This window comes from Cynocephalus volans, chromosome X (assembly GCF_027409185.1).
Source record: "Cynocephalus volans isolate mCynVol1 chromosome X, mCynVol1.pri, whole genome shotgun sequence".
NCBI classification, from domain to species: domain Eukaryota; kingdom Metazoa; phylum Chordata; class Mammalia; order Dermoptera; family Cynocephalidae; genus Cynocephalus; species Cynocephalus volans.
Window position 1 is genome coordinate 114301488 of NC_084478.1, and position 18770 is coordinate 114320257.

Here is an 18770-nt window from a genome sequence, read left to right on the forward strand (position 1 = left end):
TTGCAGCACCTTAATCTACTGTTTGGGGGCATTTAAAATGGAAAGAAATTAGTACAACTTCGGCCACCCCTTTTTGTGTGCTGCTCCCCATCCTCCAAGAAAAATGCCGTCGCCACCCCACCCCCCCCCACCCCCCGGTAATTGAACAGACAGCGAAGATTCTTAGATAGTGCTGTCATCTATTAGAAAATCATTGACTGGTTGAACCAAGTTTTTATTATATTCTTCGACCCCTAATTGTTCCTGTGCTTCTCTTACCTCCATTGTACCTTTGCTGTGATTTTAAAAGAGTCGGACATGTTGGCTCCGGGTTTCTAGAGCGTCTTGGTTTCTAGTGTATCCTGATCTAAGGGCATTTTCTGCTTATCAGAATAGGGGTATTGAAGTGAATTTCAAAGTAATGAAAATAGAATTCTTCTAAGATGCGCTGGTGTTTTCCTGTGGAAGATCAGTAGGTAAAATATACATGACTATTACGTTTGAACATTTATGACTGTTACTACTTTGTCTGACGATAGTTCTGCCAGGGAAGTTTCTTAAAAGAAATTGTTTTCGGTCTTTCTTTTAGTCAAGATGAGTGATAAGCCAGACTTGTCGGAGGTGGAGAAGTTTGACAAGTCAAAACTGAAGAAAACTCATACCGAGGAAAAAAATACTCTTCCCTCAAAGGAAAGTAAGTCATGGAGGGTTTCTAGCTGAGACAGACAATGGTGAAAGTTGGTATCTTCAGTGAATAAACCTATCTTCTAGTAATTTTTACTATCGAGGAAGTAATTATTAGAGTACCATTTTATTTTATGCAGCCATGACAACTATCAAAGAGTTGTCTCCTTCTTTGGATTATATAAATGGTTCGCACATGATAGGCCCTAGTAGTAATGGGGAAGTAAAAACCACTTCCCTGTTGGAAAATTACTAAAACACACATTGAAACCAATCTTAAACATTGGACTTAGCACTAGAAAAACCTTACTTCTGTCTACTTTTAGTTATTTGGCATTTTTCTGCATCTAGAAATTTGAGTCCATTATCTCATGCCTAAAGAACCATGCCAGCTCTGCGGTCTGGGCCTTCTCCAATCTGATGACAAGATAGGGATGCAGAACGAGTTTCGATCTTGGGTGCACTTGAGGCTCCCAGACTTAAGGGATCAGTTTTGCCCTCCAGAGTAACAGACAGCTGGAGAAACTCCAAGCATATTCACAACAGCTGAGGGGCATTTTCTGTCATGTGTGCGTTATTTGAGAGTTCCGAAATTAGTGAAAATTATCTCAAAGTGTATAACTTCCAAATGGTATCGTCAGAGATAAACGTGAGCAAAATGCTTCACTTCCTCCTCGGTCTCAAATAATCTATCGAAAAACTGTCAACAACACAAATCTGCCTCTCGAATGAAAGCAAAAACCAAAAAAACTGCAATTGAAGTAGATTCTAATGAATGTTCGAGTGGTAAACATGCACACACGTGCACACATGCACCCCGCTGTGAGCATTTGTGGTTAGTGCCTTAGCATTCTCAATTAAAAGCATGTATGGCAGCCTTCCATGACTTACCTAAAGCTGTTTTGTAAGAAACTGAATTAAATCTTAGGAAAATACTCTTAGTGATATATATTTTTTTTGTTTTGTTTTGTTTTTCCCCTCAGCGATCCAGCAGGAGAAACAGTGTGCTCAGACATCGTAAAACGGGATCTCCTCCCAAGAGGAAATTTCAACATTGCCCGAGAGCCTTGGTTTTATGCTTGTTTTTTGCAAACCGTTGTGTTTGTAGCGATTTTAGGCATCTTCTGCTGTCCTCTCATTTCTATTCCCTGGCTAAAAGGTCAGGTGGAACCAAAGTTTCCTGAAGTGTGCTTTCAAACTTGCCGTTGGTGTGTAAATTCCAGATGGCAGATGTTGCGAATAATCTCACCAGTGTTGACCCTTGTGTGTGTAGCCCTTTCACCCCCAGCAGGATAAGCCAGGTTTAACCTTCTGCAATGGGTGCCTCCATTGCTTCATTATCTTCATGAAGTTGCATGCTTCTGCAACTTCTCACAGTTTGTTTTTATTTCCAATGTAGTAATGAAATAATAAATACAGTCATTATCTGGCGGCTCTCGACTTCATTTCTTCTAAGGAAGGAAAAGTACACAAGGGTACCCTTTTTCGCCAAACAAAATGGTTGAAGGAAAACCTCTTCAGCAGTGGACTAAGCCCCTTATCTCAGAGTGAAGAAAGACAAACACAGGGTCTGAAGTGACCCACTCAAGCTGAATAAGAACTGAAATTCAAGCTGGGCTGTCTTGCCTTCTGGAAAGTGTTTTCCGACTGAATGGGAGGGGGCACCTAAGCTTGGGGTTGGATGGAAAGGGCGCGGGAGGCACTTGTTAACACGCACTGTACTGAGCACATCACATCTTCAGTTGAGCGTCAACTCAGATATCTGATGCCCACTGATGACCTGTAACACTGAACCTCTGATCTGGTTCTTCTACTGAACAGAATTTACTGTCTCCTGAAGCAAGCATTTTTGGTTTCATGGTGAGCATAAGTGCTGTGGACCGTATGGTGTTCCCCCACCCCCACCACACCAAATTCATATTTTGAAGGTCTACCCCTCAATGCGACTCTACCTGGAGATAGACTTTTTAGGAAGTCATTAAGGTTAAATGAGGCTACAAGGGCTGGGCCCCTCTGTGATCTATTACTATAGGTATCTTCCCACCATAAGGGATTATACCGTCCATACCTATTTGCAACCTCAACTATTATCTTACCTCCCTCTTTCTAGGGGCTCACATCCTTAAATACTCACTGGGGTTACAGAAAGTGGAAGGTGTTTTCTCTGCTCTAGCACAAATTTCCACAAGCAAAACAGCAGGTGGGTCAACTAAGGTAAAGTGTGGTTGAGGTGACACAATCTCAGAGCTTAGGGTAACCAGAAGATTTGAGCCCTGGAGGTCACCATGTTGGTCATCACTACCTTACCATCTGCCTGAAGCAATTGCCCAGTAGAGTTACTCAGTCCCTTACACTGACATGCTGCTTACACGCTTCCCTGCCTGCCTGTAACTTCTATGCCATAATCCTAGGAGAGCATGCTGGAGACCCATACAGCGTGGTTAATCCATCCTCCAGTATTTGAAGTCAGCTGTTGTTTTCCTGCCCCCATACGTCCAAGTCTTCTCCAGCTGACCTTTTCAGAGCATTTGGACCCAAGTTACACAGATGGGGACCCATAACGGTTGCACTTTAGACGGACGGACACAAGTTTAGCCATTATCAGGTCCCTGGATCCCGATTCTGTCATCCAGCCCATTTGCTCTCCTTTCAGTTTGCCATTTGCAGCTTGATAAAGATGCTGTACGTCCACGACAGACTCAGTAACGTGTGCATTAGCACACTAATCCAGCTCAAGATTAGGCCCATTTCAGATGCCTAAAGGAAAGCATGTCAGGTGAGCTGGGGATGGGACGAAAACTCCCAGTTTTTAGTTGCACCTGGTAACCGTCATTTTTTTTTTTAAAGGATTGATTCCTCCCAGGGCAGTGTAAATGATAAACTGAGTGGGAGCAAGTGAGAGGTATGTGGTGGGAGGGGAAGTCACATAGTTTCTAAGTGAACGCTCCTACAGAAATAAGACGGGAAGAACGATTGCTCACTGGAAGTAGTTTTGCCCTGCATTTCTCAAGTAAATCACATGGGCCTAATCTTGTAGTGAGTGACTAGGTTCACTTGTCTTTCCAAGCAGAGGGAGGTTTTTTTCCCAAGCATCCGGGATTGAGGTTTCAGAGCCCTGAATCCATTTATTATTTGCAAAACCAACCATCCGAAGGTCTTCTTGTAGCAGTTACATTTACGGGAAAAAAGAAAAGCCTGGAGTTAAGTGGATTTTCTTATGCATGTCTACATCTTTTGAAAATACCTGGTCCATGCTTTGACACCTGTATCCTGTCAGTGTACATAGGCCGACATGTCCTTAATTGCAAAGAACAGAAAATGGCAAAAAGCTGGAAAGCCATAATATATATGCTGCAAGTTAATCCAAAGACAAAAATCAGCCAAATCGTATGTCACGACGACTTCATCTTTGCAAAGGGTCAAAAACCTCATTTAGTGTCATCACTTAAAATTCTCAAGAAACTGCACAGGCAAGTGAGTTTTAGGAATGCCCTAGAATGTAACCATCGCATATTCACACCTGAGAAAAATATCTTGCCCTTCGTCTCTCAAATGCATAGGAATATGTTTGATCCTTGCCTTGGGAAGTTTCAACCGGTATGATCTCGGGCAAGTGACAATCTATTGTGGTTCAGTTTCTTCATCCATAGAAATGGAGATGATAACACTGTTTCCTTCAAGGGGATGTGGTGAAAAGTAGTTGAGGTACTCCCCGTCAAGTGCTTAGCACAATGCTGGCACAGTCGCCAAGCACGCCATGTCCGAGGTCACCAAGGCCAAGCTCAGGTTCCCCATGAGCACCTGAGCTGCCTCCCGCCCCCGAGCATCGCCCCCGAAGGCTGTTTTCAGAGCCACCCCAGTCGGCCCGTAAATCCTGGAGCCCTCCGAAGGTGTGCCCGTGGCAGTTTGAGGGCAGGGGTCAGGGGGCGTGCTGCCAATGTGTATTAGTCTTCCTTTTTTTATTTCTTTCTTCCTTATAGTTAAAGTGTACGACACGATGGCTCTGGCTCGTACGCATATACATAGTGAAGAGATTACTACAGTCAAACAAATGACCATCTTCATCACCTTCTACCCTTGTATGCTAAGAGAATCTAAAATCTACTGTCTTGGTAAAGTTTCAGAATCAAACACAACATTATTAACAATAGTCGTCCTGCTGTACTTTGGATCTCCAGACGTATTCATTGGCCCAATTCCTGATTTGTACCCCTTGACCTCCTTGTTCCCATTTGCTCCTCTCCCTGCAGTGGGTAGTTTTCTGGCAGGTGGCAGGTGGCTTGCTGCTGGCTTCCCAGCATTCTTTACTGTGAACCACATTGTCAACACTAATATAACTGTCCTTCATTGTTTTTATTATACATAACGCTCGAGTTTGTATATCATATAATTGGATCGATTTCTGTAATTTATATGTGCACAAGTGTATGGAAGTCCTGTGATTGAATTAAATTACCACAGAATCTTTTGATTTTAAAACATTGCCACATAATCGATTCCCTTTTCCTCTGTTAGGAGTTTTCATTGAAAAGTAAATTTGAAAGCATTTAGAAAAAGTTTTTTTTTACACAGGAGCTCTAATATGTAGTCACCAGTTCTAAAATGTGCTCTCCTTTTCAGCATCTAAGAGTTTTGAATAGATTTATTTTACACTTTACACAGGTTGCATATTTTAAAATATCCCCTATCGGTTAGTTTTCACTATGAAAACCTGGGCTTTTCCACTTTTTGTTCCAGATTCATTGAGGGTTTTAAATAAGGACTGGATGTAGGGGATGGGCAGCCAGGTCCCTTGACGTCCAGGAGCGCTAGTCACCAGTTCGTAGTAACTAGCTGCTAGGAACTAGTTGCTAGTTACTAGTAAAGTAGTGACTTCAGTTTCTAGAAAGCCTAGGAGTAAGTACTGTTGTGGAACTCTTGGATTTAATTTTTTCTATGCTGTGTTTTGTTTCCTCACGTGTGTTTCTAATGGGCTAAGTAATAAAGTTAATGCGGAAAAAAAGGTTGACTGGAGTGTTATCGTCCTGTTAATACTCTATTCCGCATATAGATGCTTAGGATGTGTTATTTATTTTAAAGTTTTAATAATATATTTTATTTAATCCAACATAGCAAAATTATAATTTCTATATGTAATGAATATCAACAGTTTGTCAATTACGTAAGCGCTGACTCTTCCCTTCAGTTGGTTTTCTCTGCAAACCGCACCAGGAGGTGCCACATTTTCGTCCATCAACTACTGAAGAAAGTAGTCATGCGTTCTGTTCCCTTCTAGTCCTCAAACCCAGTCGTCCCTTGTCCCACAGACATTTCATCTGTGTCAGTCCCATTTTGTTCCCTGTCTACAATTCCCAACGTCATTTTGGTGCTTTGCTGATGTTTCTACTTGATTTCTGAATTTCCAAACGGAAACCACAAACACCCATAGCGCAGTCATCATTTCCTAATCGTGTTGATTTCTTAAAATCACTTTTCCTTAGAGGATATGTAGGAGATCAGTACTCACGGAAAACTCTAGAAAATTATTTTAGGCCACACAGAACAAAAAGCAACAGAAGAACAGAAAATTTACTCGGATTTTGAGGAAGCCACAAATAGCACGATAAATTAAGTGGTTACAGGTCTTTCGGGTCATCTGAGGCGGCTCTGAAAAGAGCCTTTGGGGGGCCGTGCCCGGGGGCAGGAGGCGGCTCATGTGCTCATGGTGAACCTGAGCACAGCCCTGGTGCCCTCGGTCACGGCATGCTTGCGGAGCTCCCCGGTCAGCAGCAGGTGCACGGCGGCCTGGATGTCCTGTGAGGTGAGGGTGCAGCGCTGGTTGTAACGGGCCAGGCGGCCGGCCTCTTCGGCGAGGCGCTCGAAGAGGTCGCTAATGCACGAGTCCATGACGTTCACGGCCTGCTGGGACAGGCTGAGGCCGTCGTGGACCAGCTTCAGAACCCTGGGGAAATAGGTGGCGAAACTGTCCTCGCCGCGGCGGCCGCGGCGGCAGCGGGTGTGACGGCGGCTGCGGCGGCGATGGCGCCTGGGCTTCTTCTGTTTCAGGGCCGTCGGAGCGCCCTTCTCAGGCGCCTGGGTGCTGACACCTTCCTCCGGAGACGGGGCAGAGGCAGGCTCCGCCATCCCTCAGGCAACCCCCAAGAGCTAGGAGGCACCGACGATGGCGCTGCTGCCAGGCGGGGAGCCCTTTTTATAGTCGCTGCCTTGCCTCACGTCATGCGTGACCTCGACTTCTGACTGGGTGTCAGGGCACACAGGGAGCGCGTGAGTGAGCCTAGCGGAGTGCGCTGGGACTGCACGGTCCTCCTGCTGGCGGTCCCTCCACCAATCACAGTGAGCGTCTGGAGCCCTGCAAGCTGCCTGTCTGGTCCCATACAGAAATTCACAGCAAGAGAACCCACACAGGAAGGCTGTGGCACGGCCAGCAGAGGGCTCCTGGACGTGGAGATGTGTCGGTCCACCTCCCGCCTCCGGTTCTGATTGAAACCCTCAATGAATCAGGATAACGGAGTAAAAAACTACCGTTTGTAAAGAGTGAAATCAAACACAACTGGGGTATTTAGACCTACATAAGAAAATTCAGCATTTACCAGGTTTGTAGTCACACTCCTAATGATACTTAGATCCGAAAAAGTACCCTACATTCTAGCATTGCTGAATACATAGAACAGCCCTTGATTGAAAGAGAAAAAAGGTATTGGTCTAATTTTGCAGTAAGTCACCCAAAAGGTAAGAGACAGTCAAGAAATAGTTTAAAATCACGTGCTTTTCAAAAATCGGACAGTTCGAGAAAATTTATTCCTTAAATGTATTTGTGGAAAAATGAACCCCAAATACGGAACCAGTACAGAATGAAGAAGAATTAGAGAAATGGAGGTCATCAAGGAACTTGTCACAGAAAGAAAGAAAGAAAAGAAAGAAAGAAAGAAAGAAAGAAAGAAAGAAAGAAAGAAAGAAAGAAAGAAAGAAAGAAAAGACAATAAACAACCATATAGTACAATTCACAGTAAATGAGCCCTCAGGCAAAGAATCACACCCATTCCATCAGGAGCTGCTTCCACCTCAACTCCAAGGCTGAAGAGTCCAGGAAAATTTTGATTGGCTCTCTTGGGAAACCCGGTTCCATGGTGAGCCGGTGGCTATGACTCCGTGGCTACAGGTTCCTCATTGCCTGACTGAGAACAGACTGGGGCTTGAGCTGCTCTGATTGGACCTTCCATCATCCCTATTATGCATAAATGCAAGTCATGAAGGTTTGTGCTTTCTAAACCCAAAGATTATAGACTGGAGAGGAACATAACTGGATAAAACTGAACGAGTTAAAATAGTAACTTCAGTTTCTAGAAAGCCTAGGGATAGGTATTGCTTCTTGAAATTTTCTCCTTAGTTATTTCTGTGATCGGTTGGGTCCTCCTTTGTGTTTCTGTATGTACTCCATAATACTGAGAATGCCGAAAAACGTTTGATGCAGGATGTTTGTCCTGCTCCTACTATGTTCCCCATATGGATGCTTACAGTTCGTTATTTATTCTCCATGAGTTTGAGGATTCCAGCACCGGCCAGAAATTAAAAAAAAAACAAATGTATATATAAATATAAATATATATATATATATATGTATATGTATATATTTGTATGTACACACATATATATTCATTTTTACATGTATACAGACACATATGTATATGTGTATGTGTATATGTGTGTTTGTGTGTGTGTGTATAAATACTATGTGTTTGTGTGTGTGTGTGTGTGTGTGTGTGTGTGTGTGTGACTGTGGATATATATTTGAGGACTGAAACACAGGAGAGAAATAACTGAGTCAAAAATGTCAAGAAACAATATCTAATCCACCTTCTTTAGAAACTGAAGTTACTAGTTTAATTCATTCAGATTTTACCAATTCTGTTCATTGCCAGGCAATATAATGTGTGTGGAAATATATATACATTTTTTTTTTTTTAGAAAGGTAAAACATCATGTTTTGCGTCTATGTGCAATGGGGATGATGGGAGGGACCTGTTGGATGAGGTGTCCCAGGCTGAACCAATTAGAAGCCTCCTGAAATGTTTGGACTTGCAGTTGAGGGGAATTGTGTCATTAAATAGGTCTGAGTCCTTGACTGCTGTTTGTTGTTTTGTTTGAATGGTTTTATGCTTTTAATCATGTTGATTTACAGATATTATATTAGTTTCTAAAGCTGTCGTAAATAAATTCGAGAGTCTCGGTGACTTAAAAAATATATATTTATCATCTCACAGTTCTGGATGCCAAATAGCCCCTCTTCATAAGCACACCAGTCATATTGGGTTAGGACCGACCCTCACGACTTCACTTTAAACACAGTTACCTCTATAGAGACTATCTCCAAAATAGGGTCACCTCCTGAAGTACTGGGGGGTCACAAGGTCAACACAAGAATTTTGAGAGGGTACAATTCAATAAAGAATATTAAGCTTTCTGCCCCTCCAAAAAATTAATGTACTTCCATGAAAAATACATTCACACCTTCCCTACAGCCCCCAAATCTTAACCCATTGCAGTTCAACTTTAAGTCCAAAATCTCATCTACAAATCTTATATATCTGCTACGGGTGAGACTCCAGTTGTGACTGATGCTGAGGCAGAATTTATCCTTATCCCTGAACCTGCGAAAACAGACAGCAAATTACCAGTTTCCAAAAACAGTAGCGGGACAGGCATAGAATAGACATTACCATTCCAAATGTGAGAAATCAGAAGAAAACTAGAGTTTATGGGCCCTAAGCAGGTTTGCACCATAGTAGGGCTAATTCCATTAGATTTAAGGGATTGAAAACAGTCCTCTTTAATCATTGCTCTGCCCTCTGGACCCTCTGGGATAGCAGCATGAAACTCTCAGCCCTGGGCAGTGGGGACCTCTTCCCCAGCCTGGTTTGTTACAGAAGAGGTGGCACTAGCCATCTAGAATGGAGAAAGCGGACTCCATCTATGGGATCAAGGAGATGATGGCCTCATCCCCCAGACCTGTGTCCCTGTTCTCAACAAGACTCTGTCTGGATTCTCCTCTTGCCATTGCTGTTTTCTCAGAGTCCTGCTGGAAGAGTGGAATCACCATAGCTTTACTGATGTCTTCCTTGGTTTCCCAGGGTCTGAAAAGTACGTGCAAGTCTGCAGCCACAGGCCGACTGGAAAACAACTTTACATCCACGTAAATACTGTCATCTTGCCCCATAACCACAGTTCAACAGATCACATAACTGTGGGAAAGGAGGGAACCCCAATAAATGCTTACCAAGGAAAAACTGTGTCCTTTTACATTCTTTTACAGCCCATGTGGTTTTAGGTCCCAACATGGCTTTGGTCCTGCTCACTCTAGCGATATTAATGAAATTTGAGAAAGAGAGAAGAAAAGTGGGGTTTGAGGTTCAAGATCCTAAGTGGAATCAAGTGCATCTGATTACTCACTTCAGGAGGGGCGTGAGGAAAAAGGGCACTTACTGAGTGAACATCTAGGATCCAGTGGTGTGGTTTACTACGTAGACAAGCTACGGGAAGTGCCTTTACTGCTTAAATAACACATTACGAGTACCAACGTAGCTAGAAAAAATATTAAGAAGAGAAAATAACCCACCAATTTTTTTTTTAATGGTGGAATAAGCGTTAAGTCAGGTCTTTGCTGAAGAAAGCTGTCATAGCTATATCATATTGCAAAAATAGACTTGAAGTCAACGGAGATTCCTTGAGGATAAAGATAGTCCCCCTGGGATAAAATGTTCAATTCATGTGGGAGGTATTATAAATTTAAGATGACCTATACTGGGTAGGGTAGCTTCAAACTATTTAAGTCAACACTTGACTGAATGACAATAAGGAGTAGCGAAGGTCACCACCAAATATAGACATTTGCAGCCACCTGTAAGCAAGTGGCCGAAACGTAACAAGGACTTTGAAATAAAACACCTACCAAGCTTGCTTGACGAAATGGAGTAATGCGATAATATGAACCCGGAAATTAGAGAATGTGTTTTATCCACCTGATGTATATTTATGAACATAGAACATGTACTCGGCCATCAAGCAAGATTCCAGAAGTATCAAATACATATCACATTCTCTGACTACAGTACATTTAAGAATCAATGACAAACCATGTTGTCAAAACCAAATGTTTGGGATGACACAAATCACTCTAAAGAAATAATGGGCCAAAGGACAAATCATTACAGGGACTGAAAAATATTTATTGATGCGTGAGAATAAAATTTGTGGGGCATGCGTGAGTGCTACTGAGAGAGGATTTTATGGCCCACGTGCTGATTAAAAAGATTAAAAAGAAGGAAGCCTTGATCAGGCATTTTACGGAAGACCAAGCACAAACGATCACAAAGAACAACAAGAAGCACGATTGAAGAGGTGCCACCTCGCTCAAGTCTCCTGGAAAATGCCTACTACAACCACAGTGACATACTATTTCACACCGTCGGAGCAGTGAGAATTAGAAAGGTCAGACCGCATCAAATGTTGGTGACTAGTGGGGACTCACACTCTGGTATTAGGAGGACAAATTGGTCTGACCATCTTGGAGAGCAATCTGGCAATACTAATTAATGCGCAGGATGCACACACTGCTGACAGCAGCAGTTCCATTGCTGGGTACACTACCTAGTGGCCTGAACACAAGGAGACGTGTGTGGGAACATTCTTAGCAGCCCTGTGGTCTGGGTGGGGCCTCTGGAAGATCTGCAGGGACCGAAGAGACAGCTAATGGACCCTGAAGCACTGACCTGGAAGAGGGAGGGATAGCACTAGATGTAGTCTCTCAAAAATGGAAACAGGTGTTCAAACAAAGATTCCTACATGAACGTTCAGAGGTGCCCTATTCTCAATAGCCAAAAGGGGGAAACAACCCAAATGCCCATCAATGGACAAATAGATAAACTAAATGTCGTCCATCCATACCATGGATTATTATTCAGCTGTGAAAAGGAAGGAAGCAAGTACCGATTCACGCTACCACGTAGATGTACCATGAGGAAAACATTACACTATGTGAAAGCCGCCAGACACAGAAGGCCATGCGTTGAGTTCCATGGGAGGGAGAGCTCCACATGGGGGAAACCTCTGTCGACAGAAAGCAGATAAGTGGTTGCCAAGAGCTATTTATTGGGAGCGTGTGTATGTGTGTGCTCGGGGGTGGGGGGACGACGAGCATGGGGAGTGAGTGCTTAACGGGTACAGGGGTTTCTTGGCGGGGTGGTGAAAATGCTTTGGAAGCAGACGGTTGTGATTGTTCCACGACATCAAGAATGTACTTGACACCATGTCGTACCCGTCCCCCACCCCTCTTTCTTTATCTTGCCTGCGATGTTCGGGTCCTACAGAAGGCGAGCGCTGCCACAGAGGGAGGGCCCAGGGGCGAGAGCGTGCGGGTGCCTTGCACCTGCCCTGGCCGGCCGTTTGTAGGCCCAGGCCCGCTCCCTCGGGGTCAACTGGAGGGCAGTGACGTCACCAGTGTGCGCGGCCACGAGCCTGTTCCGGACCAATGAGGGGCCGGGTCGCGGTAGCTAGGTTACGGAGTACGGGCCAAGTACCGACATCTTGAGAGGCATCCAGTCGAGCCAGACCTCGCAGATTGATCGGTCGTCTCCAAGGCCCGGCATGCCGAGCAGGAGGACGAGCCGTCCACGGTCGTCCGGTCTCAATAGGTGCCGTGCCGCCGCTCTCGCGCCCACCGAGCCGAGCTGACATTCTCCGTGAGCCACACGGAGCGCCTCCTGCGGGAGGGCCACTACGCCCAGTGCCAGAGTTCGTGTGCGCCGGTCTTTCTAGGTGCCATCGTCGAGTACGTGACGGCCAAGGTCTTGGAGCTGGCGAGCGACGAGGCCCGGAGGAGCAGCAGGAGATGCATCACCTTGGAGCTGTTGGACGTGGCCGTGCACAGCAACGCGCTGCTCAGTGGCTTCTTCGTGACTACAACCATCTCCCAGGTGGCCCCAGCCTAGCTGTGGACGCCTGGCACCCAGGGGGCCTCACCAGCCCACCGATCCTCCGTCTACTCCTGCTAGCCCGGCGCCAGCCCCTTCCGTCACAGCCAGCCGGGACAGCCCTGGCCTGTCTTGTGCCTTCGGCGCCTTGTGTCATTAAAGTGTTTGAAAGTACCCACAGGCTTGCTCTATAAATTTTGTGTCAGAGTGGGGTGTGAGACACCCAATGTTGGACGGACGGGCAGGGAGTGGCGAGGGTCAGGGAACAGGGAGGGCACAGGGGAGCAGACTCTCGTGGTGACAATGGGGGTTGGTGTCCCCGTGTGGGAGGTGCTGTCTGGGACGGGGGCACAGGAGGCTCCCACGTGGACCCTGAGCTAGTCACCGGAACGATGGTGTTCATTGGGGTGGAGCTCAAGGCCAAGACTGAGGTGTCCTGGTAGGATGAATGTCAAAAGGGGTTATGTTATGGAGGGGGACGGAGCCTCAGGTGGCATGGGAGCTCAAGTCAAGGGCTCAAGTGGGGCAGGGACGTTGACTGCCAGAGAGAGGAGTGATTGATGGGTGGGAACAATGCAGAAATCCCCAAAGGCGGAACTAGGGTCACAGGGGGTCAAGAGTTTAGTTTTGGCCTTGTTCAGAGGGAGAGGCTGGGAGACGCCCTTAGCTACCGGGATACGCAAGCTGTAGCCTAGCAACAGCGCGGTCAGGCCAGGCCCCGCCTCAGATGCCGCTCTCTGCGTATCACCAGGGCGACAGGACCGTGGCAGGTGTCCCGGGGCTGCGCCCAGGAGTGGCTGTCTATGTGGCCTGTTGCCAGCTGGCGGTAGCACGCTTCCAGCAGGCGCTCTTCCACCGGCCATGGAGGAGCTGGCCCTCACTCAGGCTGTCCGCCTCTTCCTGCGACAGGAGAGTGATGCTTGCCAGGGCCTGGTCATGGAGGTGTACCTTGATGTGATTTTTCTAAGAGTTTTTGAGTGTCAGCCCTTAGATCTGTCATCCATTTTGAATGAATTTTTATACATGGTGTGAGATAGAAGTCCAAGTTCACTCTTTTGCATGTGGATATCCAGTTGTCACAGCACCATTTGTGACAGGGATTATTCTTTTCCCCCACTGAATGGTCTTGGAACCTGTACTGAAAATCGACTATACACAGATATCAGGGTTAATTTCTGACTCTAAATCACGCATTTATTATGTTACTTTAATCTACGGACATGTCTACATCGAGGGTCACTTGTGGGCCAAACAAAGTGCTAGGGATTGGAGATATAAAGACGGATAGCCTTAGTAGATTCTCCTGTGGTTATTATCAAGTGACTGTTCTCTTGTTCAGTGGCTGAGAAAGTTGAAAATGTGGCTTTGGCCCAGGAGAGCCTCATTGTCGTAGAGACGTCCAGCTGTGGGAGTGAATGACTCTGAACCACCCACGCTCACCTCCTCCATGACCCGGGCAAGGATTAGAACAGACAGCGCTGAGCAACGCTTCCATACCACTGTTTGGTCATCATGGCCTACTTAGGGTCCGATGGCTATAAACAGTTGTGCGAGCTTGACTACAGCTCATCTGGCTTGGATCTCAGAGTTCCAGACCTTCAAAGGTAACTGGGCAAAATGTGCCTGCTTCTGGTAGAGGCCCCTATTATCTTGGAGGAGTGAGTGTACTCGGGATGAAAGGAATAAGGACCCTCGGGCCTAAAGCAGTGGGAGAGGCAAGGAATGTGAGCCCGCGGTCCCTGAGCCAATCAGAGAGGGCCGTGATGGGGTCTGGGAAGGTGAGGTCGGCTAGGACATCATGAAGCCCCTGTTCCTGGGGTGAGGTCCTAAGTAGAGGGAAGACATGGGGGAACGGGCCTGCAAGGCTAAAGCGGAGGTAGGGGCTGGGAAATGAGGCCCGGTGTAAGAACCCAAATGCCCCAAGGGATCACACCCTGATCACATAAGTCCTTCTCGGCCACACCCCATCATGGCGCTGGTTGCCCTTTCCTTCCGTATTCTCCTTCCTACCGGCGCGAATCGTACACCAATCAGCTCACCCCCCAAGCCCCATGCGGTATGCTAAGTAGGGACTGTATCTTAAGCCAATCAGCTTTCCCTAAAAACCCTATGTATATGTTTGTGTGCCGCCTAATAAACGAGCCCTCTCCGGTGGGTCATCAACTGGTGTCGACTCGTCCTTTCACCCGGACACCTCGGCCAATGATAGGGGTGGGGGCGGGGGCGGGCGGGGCCTGCTCCGGGCCTTGTAAGTGCGGGTTTCTGCGCGGGAACGCACACCACGAAGGCAGTGAGCAGCTCTCTCCACCCCAGGGGCATCCTTCAGGCGTCTTCAAGCCCTCAGGTGAGGTGGTGCGGTCCCGCTGGGGCCAGAGGACGATGGGGACGGGAGCACGCAGGGACTCCGTGGCGGGGCTGTCGCGCCTTCGGGAGCCCTAGGGGCCCGGATTGGGGTTGGCTTTTCCCGTCAGCGCCGCGGGGCGAGACTCGTGCCTCTGTCTGCCCTCGGCGCGCCTCCTGTGCGAGATGCCGAGCCCTCCCGGGGGTCGGGCCCTGGAAGGCCCGAGGGGCGGACCCCCAAAGCGGCCGGCCGGTCCGCGGAAGAAGTGCAGGTCGGAGGCTTCGAGGACGAAGCGGAGTTGAGGGCTCGCCCGGAATGGGCCCTCTGGGCCTGGCCCCTCGCTCCCTCCCCTCCCGTGGCCCTTCGGCTGGGCGCCCGACCAGGATGACAGTTATTTTCCAATGAAAGCAAGATGCTCCTGTCAAAGTGGCCTGTGCGCCCGGCCCTGTTATTTGTTTGTCCCGGTTTCCCCAGCTTTGAGGTTGGCTTCTGAGCGCTTGGCACGGGAGGGTCATAGGGTAAGGTCAACTGAATGGAGGGGACGTGTTTGAAACTACTGGCCGCTTGGGGGCGTCTCTGTTCTACTCTGGTCGCTAGACGTGTCTCGCCCCACCAGGGTGGGAACAGACATGAGCAGGAGAGCTCCGCCTTCCGGTTTCTGGGGTCTCTTATTCTTTGTTCTGGACGAACCTAGAATGTTCAGAGGCCGCCGCAAGGCATTTCATCAGGTCCACAGCAAGACTCTTCTGAGCCTTGTCTCCTTGCCTCGCCCTTGACAGAGAAAACGTGGTGAAATAAGACTCTGTGTATTTAGCGTATCCCATTCTGCTGAAGTCGTGAGTCTGATCCTAATTAGCTGCCCCTTCTTACAGTGTTTACAAACCGCTGCCACAAGGGGCTAGTATAGGACGAGTAACCAGTTACGACCGGATTAAATCCTCTCCCCTCTCTTATTGCAGCACCTTAATCTACTGTTTGGGGGCATTTAAAATGGAAAGAAATTAGTACAACTTCGGCCACCCCTTTTTGTGTGCTGCTCCCCATCCTCCAAGAAAAATGCCGTCGCCACCCCCCCCCCCCCACCCCCCGGTAATTGAACAGACAGCGAAGATTCTTAGATAGTGCTGTGATCTATTAGAAAATCATTGACTGGTTGAACCAAGTTTTTATTATATTCTTCGACCCCTAATTGTTCCTGTGCTTCTCTTACCTCCATTGTACCTTTGCTGTGATTTTAAAAGAGTCGGACATGTTGGCTCCGGGTTTCTAGAGCGTCTTGGTTTCTAGTGTATCCTGATCTAAGGGCATTTTCTGCTTATCAGAATAGGGGTATTGAAGTGAATTTCAAAGTAATGAAAATAGAATTCTTCTAAGATGCGCTGGTGTTTTCCTGTGGAAGATCAGTAGGTAAAATATACATGACTATTACGTTTGAACATTTATGACTGTTACTACTTTGTCTGACGATAGTTCTGCCAGGGAAGTTTCTTAAAAGAAATTGTTTTCGGTCTTTCTTTTAGTCAAGATGAGTGATAAGCCAGACTTGTCGGAGGTGGAGAAGTTTGACAAGTCAAAACTGAAGAAAACTCATACCGAGGAAAAAAATACTCTTCCCTCAAAGGAAAGTAAGTCATGGAGGGTTTCTAGCTGAGACAGACAATGGTGAAAGTTGGTATCTTCCGTGAATAAACCTATCTTCTAGTAATTTTTACTATCGAGGAAGTAATTATTAGAGTACCATTTTATTTTATGCAGCCATGACAACTATCAAAGAGTTGTCTCCTTCTTTGGATTATATAAATGGTTCGCACATGATAGGCCCTAGTAGTAATGGGGAAGTAAAAACCACTTCCCTGTTGGAAAATTACTAAAACACACATTGAAACCAATCTTAAACATTGGACTTAGCACTAGAAAAACCTTACTTCTGTCTACTTTTAGTTATTTGGCATTTTTCTGCATCTAGAAATTTGAGTCCATTATCTCATGCCTAAAGAACCATGCCAGCTCTGCGGTCTGGGCCTTCTCCAATCTGATGACAAGATAGGGATGCAGAACGAGTTTCGATCTTGGGTGCACTTGAGGCTCCCAGACTTAAGGGATCAGTTTTGCCCTCCAGAGTAACAGACAGCTGGAGAAACTCCAAGCATATTCACAACAGCTGAGGGGCATTTTCTGTCATGTGTGCGTTATTTGAGAGTTCCGAAATTAGTGAAAATTATCTCAAAGTGTATAACTTCCAAATGGTATCGTCAGAGATAAACGTGAGCAAAATGCTTCACTTCCTCCTCGGTCTCAAATAATCTATCGAAAAACTGTCAACAACACAAATCTGCCTCTCGAATGAAAGCAAAAACCAAAAAAACTGCAATTGAAGTAGATTCTAATGAATGTTCGAGTGGTAAACATGCACACACGTGCACACATGCACCCCGCTGTGAGCATTTGTGGTTAGTGCCTTAGCATTCTCAATTAAAAGCATGTATGGCAGCCTTCCATGACTTACCTAAAGCTGTTTTGTAAGAAACTGAATTAAATCTTAGGAAAATACTCTTAGTGATATATATTTGTTTTGTTTTGTTTTGTTTTTCCCCTCAGCGATCCAGCAGGAGAAACAGTGTGCTCAGACATCGTAAAACGGGATCTCCTCCCAAGAGGAAATTTCAACATTGCCCGAGAGCCTTGGTTTTATGCTTGTTTTTTGCAAACCGTTGTGTTTGTAGCGATTTTAGGCATCTTCTGCTGTCCTCTCATTTCTATTCCCTGGCTAAAAGGTCAGGTGGAACCAAAGTTTCCTGAAGTGTGCTTTCAAACTTGCCGTTGGTGTGTAAATTCCAGATGGCAGATGTTGCGAATAATCTCACCAGTGTTGACCCTTGTGTGTGTAGCCCTTTCACCCCCAGCAGGATAAGCCAGGTTTAACCTTCTGCAATGGGTGCCTCCATTGCTTCATTATCTTCATGAAGTTGCATGCTTCTGCAACTTCTCACAGTTTGTTTTTATTTCCAATGTAGTAATGAAATAATAAATACAGTCATTATCTGGCGGCTCTCGACTTCATTTCTTCTAAGGAAGGAAAAGTACACAAGGGTACCCTTTTTCGCCAAACAAAACGGTTGAAGGAAAACCTCTTCAGCAGTGGACTAAGCCCCTTATCTCAGAGTGAAGAAAGACAAACACAGGGTCTGAAGTGACCCACTCAAGCTGAATAAGAACTGAAATTCAAGCTGGGCTGTCTTGCCTTCTGGAAAGTGTTTTCCGACTGAATGGGAGGGGGCACCTAAGCTTGGGGTTGGATGGAAAGGGCGCGGGAGGCACTTGTTAACACGCACTGTACTGAGCACATCACATCTTCAGTTGAGCGTCAACTCAGATATCTGATGCCCACTGATGACCTGTAACACTGAACCTCTGATCTGGTTCTTCTACTGAACAGAATTTACTGTCTCCTGAAGCAAGCATTTTTGGTTTCATGGTGAGCATAAGTGCTGTGGACCGTATGGTGTTCCCCCACCCCCACCACACCAAATTCATATTTTGAAGGTCTACCCCTCAATGCGACTCTACCTGGAGATAGACTTTTTAGGAAGTCATTAAGGTTAAATGAGGCTACAAGGGCTGGGCCCCTCTGTGATCTATTACTATAGGTATCTTCCCACCATAAGGGATTATACCGTCCATACCTATTTGCAACCTCAACTATTATCTTACCTCCCTCTTTCTAGGGGCTCACATCCTTAAATACTCACTGGGGTTACAGAAAGTGGAAGGTGTTTTCTCTGCTCTAGCACAAATTTCCA

At 46.2% G+C, this 18770-nt stretch overlaps 4 protein-coding genes across 4 annotated transcripts; 3 read left to right on the top strand and 1 right to left on the bottom strand.

Moving 5' to 3' along the window:
* The first annotated feature begins 573 nt into the window (after positions 1-573).
* On the top strand, positions 574-1684 carry LOC134367565 (thymosin beta-15A). Its single transcript, XM_063084310.1, has 2 exons — positions 574-673; positions 1647-1684. Exons 1-2 carry the CDS (start codon positions 574-576, stop codon positions 1682-1684), a joined length of 138 nt encoding a protein of 45 aa, XP_062940380.1.
* A 4670-nt stretch (positions 1685-6354) lies between these two features.
* On the bottom strand, positions 6355-6786 carry LOC134368254 (histone H2B-like). The gene has a single exon (XM_063084801.1). The coding sequence runs from the start codon at positions 6784-6786 to the stop codon at positions 6355-6357; it is 432 nt and encodes a 143-aa protein (XP_062940871.1).
* A 5401-nt stretch (positions 6787-12187) lies between these two features.
* On the top strand, positions 12188-12647 carry LOC134368255 (histone H2A-Bbd type 2/3-like). The gene is made up of 2 exons (XM_063084802.1): positions 12188-12232; positions 12351-12647. Exons 1-2 carry the CDS (start codon positions 12188-12190, stop codon positions 12645-12647), a joined length of 342 nt encoding a protein of 113 aa, XP_062940872.1.
* A 3848-nt stretch (positions 12648-16495) lies between these two features.
* Positions 16496-17606, top strand: LOC134367775 (thymosin beta-15A). The gene is made up of 2 exons (XM_063084483.1): positions 16496-16595; positions 17569-17606. The coding sequence occupies exons 1-2, from the start codon at positions 16496-16498 to the stop codon at positions 17604-17606; spliced, it is 138 nt and encodes a 45-aa protein (XP_062940553.1).
* The last annotated feature ends 1164 nt before the right edge of the window (positions 17607-18770 follow it).

Bases quoted from the DNA above. Each gene is read 5' to 3' on its own strand.
- LOC134368254 (XM_063084801.1), bottom strand. From the start codon at position 6,786: ATGGCGGAGCCTGCCTCTGCCCCGTCTCCGGAGGAAGGTGTCAGCACC.
- LOC134368255 (XM_063084802.1), top strand. From the start codon at position 12,188: ATGAGGGGCCGGGTCGCGGTAGCTAGGTTACGGAGTACGGGCCAA. The intron at 12,233-12,350 runs GTACCGACATCT...CGGTCTCAATAG, and splicing joins GGTTACGGAGTACGGGCCAA to GTGCCGTGCCGCCGCTCTCG.
- LOC134367565 (XM_063084310.1), top strand. From the start codon at position 574: ATGAGTGATAAGCCAGACTTGTCGGAGGTGGAGAAGTTTGACAAGTCA. The intron at 674-1,646 runs GTAAGTCATGGA...TTTTCCCCTCAG, and splicing joins TACTCTTCCCTCAAAGGAAA to CGATCCAGCAGGAGAAACAG.
- LOC134367775 (XM_063084483.1), top strand. From the start codon at position 16,496: ATGAGTGATAAGCCAGACTTGTCGGAGGTGGAGAAGTTTGACAAGTCA. The intron at 16,596-17,568 runs GTAAGTCATGGA...TTTTCCCCTCAG, and splicing joins TACTCTTCCCTCAAAGGAAA to CGATCCAGCAGGAGAAACAG.